The 6,754-nt window shown below is 51.8% G+C and overlaps 1 protein-coding gene across 1 annotated transcript; it reads left to right on the top strand.

The window, feature by feature from the left end:
• The first annotated feature begins 1,056 nt into the window (after positions 1–1,056).
• Positions 1,057–6,109, top strand: PSMD7 (proteasome 26S subunit, non-ATPase 7). The gene is made up of 7 exons (XM_065745380.1): positions 1,057–1,164; positions 1,733–1,824; positions 3,200–3,292; positions 4,107–4,204; positions 4,465–4,545; positions 4,899–4,990; positions 5,625–6,109. Exons 1-7 carry the CDS (start codon positions 1,091–1,093, stop codon positions 6,061–6,063), a joined length of 969 nt encoding a protein of 322 aa, XP_065601452.1. The 5' UTR covers positions 1,057–1,090; the 3' UTR covers positions 6,064–6,109.
• The last annotated feature ends 645 nt before the right edge of the window (positions 6,110–6,754 follow it).

Raw genomic sequence — 6,754 nt, 5'->3', positions numbered from 1 at the left:
GGAAATTGACTCTATTTCACCAACGATATATTTCTTCTTGATTACGGAGCGGTTAAAATGATTTTAAACCAAGAGAGCAAAATAAAGCAGTAATAAAATCAATAGAAGGAATGTTTTAAGCACCTTTTATTAGGTAATGGCATTTAAAATATCCGTAGCTTGTAATGGCACTTAGGATATGCCCAAAAATCAATGAGCTAAATTACTTATTGAACTAGTTAATTTGAACATCGAGACTCCTGTATGTATATTGATAAAACAAGCTGCGGGAACGCCGCCTGCGCCTGAATCTCACGGTCACAGGTCTCCCTCTGCCGGAAGAAACCTCCGCCGGCTCAGCCGGGACTCCCGGCCCGGGGCAGCGCTGCCGGCGGCGGAGCGCGTAACGCCCGAGCGGCGCCACGAGGGGGCGCGCGCCGCGCTGCGGCCGGCGGAGCTGAGGCGGCGGAGGGCGGCGCTGAGGCCGCGGCATCCGGCACTGCGCGGCCGCGCGGGCATGGCGGAGAGGCGCGCCGGGGGAGTCACGTGTGGGGAGCGTAGGATGAGGGCGGCCGCGTGACGCTGTTGCAGAGTACAACGTACCCGTGCGGAGGGGGCGCAAATTGCTCCCATTGCGCTCGGCAACGAGTTTGCCTTCCAATAAAAACGGGAGAAAAGGCGGGAGCCGGGCCCGCACCGCACGGCGCCTCACGGCGCGTACCGCCGCGGCTCCCTGCGGCCGCGCCGCCGCCCGACCCCGCCGCCAAGAAACGGCCCCGGCACCGCTCCACCTCCACCAGAGACCCCCTCCGAGCCCCCCCGAGCCGGAGCCGCCCGCTCCGCCCACCCCCCTCCCCTGCCGGCCCGCCCATACCTCACGACGATCAACGCCACTTCCCCAAGATGGCGCCGGCCGCGCCGCACCTCCTCAAGATGGCGGCGCCCGCGCGGAGTGGGCCCGCCTTCCGCCGACCTCCCCAAGATGGCGGTCTGGCCCCGCCCCGCCGCGGGGCAGGCTGGGAGCGGGGCCTGGCGGCGGGGAGCGGCCTGCGGCGGGCGGGGAGCGGGCGGGCGGCGGCGCGGGGCCGGAGCGGGCCGGGCGGGGGACGCCATGCCGGAGCTGGCGGTGGACCGCGTGGTGGTGCACCCGCTGGTGCTGCTCAGCGTCGTCGATCACTTCAACAGGTGGGGCCGCGGCCGGCGGCGCCGCCGCGCTGAGTCACGGGCCCGGGCCGCGCCGAGACGGACGCGGGGCTGCGGAGCACCGGGGCTGCGGGGCCGGGCGAGGCCCTGGGGCAGAGGGAGCGCGCTGGGCGGGGGGGGTTCGTCCTCGGGAGGAGGAAAACGGGCGCTCGGACGGCAGCGGACCGCGGGCGGACCTCTCGGGGGGCAGGGAAGGGTTGGTGCCTCAGTGCTGAGCGCGGCCCTCTGAGCGCCGGCGGCACTGCGGAAATACGGCGGCTCGCCGGGCCGGGCCGGGCCGGGCTGTGCTGTGCTGTGTTATGCCGGGCCGGGCTGTGCTGTGCTGTGCTATGCCGGGCCGGGCCGGCTGGGGGGGCAGCGCGGGTCCCCGGTTTGGGCCGCAGTGTCCCCCGCAGCCGCGCTCCAACATTCGGTCCTGAGGGCGCCCGGACGCCCTTTGTAAGGGTCAGGAACCAGAAGCCGCGGTGCTTGGCGTGCCCGGTGCAGGAGCAGCTCCCCGGCTCGCTGCCTCCGGGCTCTGGAGCGGGAGCTGACGGCCTTTTCCCTTCAGAATAGGAAAGGTTGGGAACCAGAAGCGCGTGGTGGGCGTGCTGCTGGGCTCCTGGCAGAAGAAGATCCTGGATGTGTCCAACAGCTTTGCAGGTGAGTTGGGCATCTGATCCCTGTTATAGCATGATTTAGTGGCTGCACTGCACATCTCTTCCCTGAGCCACCCTGCCGGGCTACACAGCCTGTACAGATCACCCTGTATCGAAGCTAGGGAACCTCTGCTTTAGGAGGGGTTGGACTGGGTAATCTGCAGAGGTCCCTTCCAACCCCTGTGATTCTGTGAAACTTGTGCGAGCTGCCCGCTGCCAGCAGTGCCCCACTGCAGCCTGTCTCATCCTGCAGCCTCCCTGCAGTGTTGTTGTGCAATGTGTCATCTTCCAGCAGCAGCTGTAAACTTTTTTGGAAGCACGGCTGAATGTTTTGCTGCATTGGATGTGCTGACCTCTGCTGAGCACTCCGTGCCTCAGCCTGTGGAACAAACACATCACTGCTCAGTGCTGATGAGGCTGTTACTGCTCAGGGAAAGCTGTAATGTATGTTTCAGCCTTGATTCTTTTCCTCGTGTTTTGTCCAGTTAAAGCACTCCTTCCTCCTTTGGGCATGTTGTTACTGGTGTTGAAATCATTTCCTCTTACATACTTCCATGTGATATCAGGAGTAATTTTTGAATGCATGGCTCTCACTGACCTGTTTGTGTTAGTTACATCATTTCCTCCCCGGTGGGACTATTCTGTGACAAAGCAGAAATATCTCAGTTTATTTATGGAGTTTCACAGTTGTAAGGAGTTCTCCCACGTGAGGACCTTTTCTGTTTTTCTCTGCCAATTTTGGAGGATCGTTTTTTCCCTTTGAGTTGAAAAGAGGTTTGGTTGGTTTGGTTTTTTTTTTTTCTTGCTAGTACTGACAGCCTTTCAACTTTGAAGCTTTAATATTCCTGTAAATTAAAATGCTGAGAGCATTCTCAAAGCCAGCAGTGTGTCCCTGAATGCACGCTAACCAATACAATAACTCATCCTTTACTCAGTGGTAAATGGTCCTTTCCTAAAGTGCCTCTCTGTGTTCCAGCAGTCTGTAAAAGCATTGATCAAATGCATCCTACAGTGAAAACTCCTTTTGCTCTTTGTTGATCAACAAGCTGCAAAGTCTGCTGGGATCCTGTTTATCATATCAAATGTGTATGTGTACCATGCAGTTACTGCTGTGCAGGGGAGAATTTCCCTCTGATGCTTTGATGTTGGCCACCAAGGATGACTTTCAGAACACTGCATGTTATTCCTCAGTTTTAAACCTGTTGGCAATTAGGAGAAAGAACTGCACTGTAGTTTTGCCTTTGCAGTGTAACACTGCAGAGCAGTTGGAAACGATCAAGATCCAATCACCCTTAGATTCCAGAGCTATCCTAAAGCATGGAGCTTCTATAAATACTTTCAGTCAGAAAAACTCTTAAATATTGCCATTTTACTTCCAGTACCTTTTGATGAGGACGACAAGGATGATACTGTGTGGTTTCTGGACCATGACTATCTGGAGAACATGTATGGAATGTTCAAGAAGGTCAACGGTAAGTTCAGGTTGCCTTGCAGTCATGGATGCACTTTGAGAAACTTTTAAAACTTTGTCCACATGAGAAAGTGCATTCATAGCTAAGTAGGAAGTGATGTGCCCAGGTAAGGTGCCTCTCCATGCTAATTCCTCATGTGGCTTCACTGTTGCTAATGGATTAACTTGTGCAAGTAGTTTGTGTTCTTAACACATTCATTCATACCTTACTGATTTTCCAAACTCTCCTGACAGCTCTGTATCTTCAGAATGAAAGAGTTACAGGTGTTTCTCTTCTATAACTTCTATACAGATTTGCCCTGAAATTGATTTTCCTATGAACAAAAAAATCATATTTTGTTTTTATGTAATATTTACACGTATTACAAACTCACGTTTTCAGCTCTTCACTACTTCATTTGAGACAGTAGAGTTGAACGTTCTTTCGTAACTTCAACTCCCACAAATTCATGAATTTTCTTTGCCCTGGGAACGATTTGATACGATTGAGGCATTTGTGGAACAATTCCTGTTCCTAGAATTTTTGTGTGCTTGGATGCCAGAATTGCAGGTTGTCAGCTGCTGTATGATATGAAATACTGCATTACATGAAATAGTCTAGTTTAATTAAGGACGTTGGAGTGCAGTTATTTCTGTAAAGATGTCTTCATTGCAAGCCATGTCACTGTCTTGCCTCCTGATTCATTTTCCCCTGCCATACATTCGTCTTCTGCATGCGTCACATTCCTCATTTGCTAATTCAGTCTCCACCCAAATACTTCTGTTGTTGTCTCGTTACACAGTTCTGATTTAGAATCCTTTCTGGTTTTGCTCAGCTAGAGAAAGAATAGTTGGTTGGTACCACACAGGCCCTAAACTGCACAAGAATGACATTGCAATCAATGAACTGATGAAGAGATACTGTCCAAACTCTGTAAGTACTGTGCTTTGTTGGTTTGTTTCTCTCTCCCTAAATGGAGGACCTGTGAATCCTTGGCCTCTGCTTTGTAATTGTTGATCGAACTTGTTGAAAATCTCACAGCAAAGTATTTTAAACAGACAGCTGTGGATGTTTTATTTCAGTGCTTGGAGCTAACACCTGTGCATAGCCTATAGCACAAAGGTGTTTTGTTCCAGCCCTTGAATAAAACCTGGCTTTCTGTGTTTTGTTTTTGTGCTTTTTTTTCCCATAAGGTGTTGGTGATCATTGATGTGAAACCAAAGGACCTGGGACTGCCTACAGAAGCTTATATTTCAGTTGAAGAAGTTCATGATGTGAGTACTTATGATTTTTCTGTGCCTTCCTAAGAAAAGGATTTCCACTGAAAGATGAGTGTTGGGATGCCTCTTTCTTCAAAAGGAACACATCCCATGGCTCTCATTTGCCCTCTGCATAGGTGATGTTGCATTCACTGATGAGGGTCTGTCCCCTGATACTGTTTTGCCCTAATTTGTCCCATTGCCTCTTCCTGATTCTGTCATGCAAACGGGACTCAGTTCTTTGGCACTGTTCCCATTGCCCCTCTGTTTGTGGGTGAGCGTCTGTACGAGCCAGCCCATCTCTTTGTACCTGTAGTCAGCTGTGTGCTCAGCCTAACCCTGTCTCATTGTGTTTGTGCACCTCAAAGGATGGCACTCCAACCTCCAAGACGTTCGAGCACGTGACGAGCGAGATCGGAGCTGAGGAGGCAGAGGAAGTTGGCGTTGAGCACTTGTTACGGTACACACCTTTAAGATGAGAGCTTTCTTGTGAGACTTGCACAGCAGGGAACGTGGTCCATCTGGCATCTCCCAGTGCCAGCATCCTGGAGGAAATGCAGAGCTCGTGAAACATGCTGCTTACGTTCTGAAAGAGTGTGTTCTCTTAGCAGTCTTGCTTGGCATGTTCAGTCGCTGCTAGTGAAAAGCGTAACTGAAGCTCCATCCGATGATGACAGCTACACTGTCATCGTTTCTGAGCCCTGGAATATCGTGGTTTGGAGCCATCTCAGCCCCTGCAGACCTCACAGAGCAGGGCTGAGTGGGAGTGTGGCTGCTGGAGCTGCAGCTGACAAACTGGCAAAGCTTGCCAGCCAGGAAAAGAGCAGTCACCTCATGCAAACTCTAACTGCCGTTATTACTATTCCAAGGACAGCATTCTGCACAAAAGCATCCAGCAGTGACCTATTTTAGATATGCTTTGTACGTAGATCAGTTCGATCTTGTTCTTTGACTTGAAGAGTCCTGTTTAGTTGTGCCTCATCTGCTCGTGCAACGGCTGTTCTTTTTAAACAGGAAAGGCCTCGTAGTGAACAGCACAGCTGTGCGCATGCAGCAAGCATTCTAACGTCGAATCTTTGTTATGTATGTTTCAGAGACATCAAGGACACCACGGTGGGCACTCTGTCCCAGCGGATCACAAATCAGGTCCATGGCTTGAAGGGACTGAACTCCAAGCTTCTGGACATCAGGAGCTACCTCGAGAAAGTAGCCATGGGCAAGCTCCCCATCAATCACCAGATCATTTACCACCTTCAGGATGTCTTCAACCTGCTTCCAGATGTCAATCTGCAAGAATTTGTCAAGGCCTTCTACCTGAAGACCAATGACCAGATGGTGGTGGTTTACCTGGCTTCTCTCATCCGCTCCGTGGTTGCCCTGCACAACCTCATCAACAACAAGATTGCCAACAGGGATGCAGAGAAGAAGGAAGGACAGGAAAAAGAAGAGAGTAAAAAGGAGAGGAAAGATGAGAAGGAGAAGGACAAGGAGAAGAGTGATGTCAAGAAAGAGGAGAAAAAAGAGAAAAAGTAAAATGTGTAGTTTTTTTATTTGTAAATTAAAAAATCTTGTAAACTAAGTCACTTTGCTGCTGGGTTCTTTCCCTTTGCAGTGAGCAGTGCTCTGCTTCTTGCTGCTTTGATACTCTTGTTGTTGCATTCATTGTGATACAGCTGTGTGGATGGACTCAGAGGGGCAGGCGCTGCTGTATGGGATACAGCTGGGGGGCAGGGGACAGCAGTGCACCCACAGGAGGCCCCACAGCAAACGAATTTCTGGGGGTGGGCTGGGCAGTACTGGCAGCAGTTTCCCACACTGCAGCACAAGTACAGTCCGTAGAAGAAACAAAAACCCATTGCAAAAGCTGCTGAAAAGCAAAGTGATGGCAAAATTATGGGATGCTGGCTGGCCCCTGGTGGTGTGAATAGCAGGCTTATTTAGTTCTGCTGTGTTGGATTTCTTTTTTCTTTTTTTAAACCAGAAGCTGCAATTCCCAGGGATGCTGTTCTCATGTGCCTGATTTCCATTGCTGCCTCACAGCTGTCAGCACTGTGGCCTGGCACCACACACAGGATGACAGCATCCAAGCCCCAGTGGCACCACAGCCCCGTGAGGGCGGTGCCACCGTGCTGCTGCCAGCCGTGCCCACCCCCAACCCACTAATGACAGGGGGCACGTCCATCATGGCACCCAGCTGCAGGCACCCAGCCACAGCACCACGGCC

The sequence above is a fragment of the Cyrtonyx montezumae genome, unplaced genomic scaffold (genome assembly GCF_038088225.1).
Source record: "Cyrtonyx montezumae isolate F1298 unplaced genomic scaffold, pur_monq_1.0 scaffold_35, whole genome shotgun sequence".
NCBI classification, from domain to species: Eukaryota; Metazoa; Chordata; class Aves; order Galliformes; family Odontophoridae; genus Cyrtonyx; species Cyrtonyx montezumae.
The sequence above is the reverse complement of the archived record's forward strand: the minus strand, read 5'-3'. Positions and strand labels throughout refer to the sequence as shown.

Coding starts and splice junctions, on each gene's coding strand:
- PSMD7 (XM_065745380.1), top strand. CDS start 1,091: ATGCCGGAGCTGGCGGTGGACCGCGTGGTGGTGCACCCGCTGGTGCTG. Junction 1,165..1,732: donor GTCGTCGATCACTTCAACAG/GTGGGGCCGCGG, acceptor TTTTCCCTTCAG/AATAGGAAAGGTTGGGAACC. Junction 4,991..5,624: donor GGCGTTGAGCACTTGTTACG/GTACACACCTTT, acceptor TGTATGTTTCAG/AGACATCAAGGACACCACGG.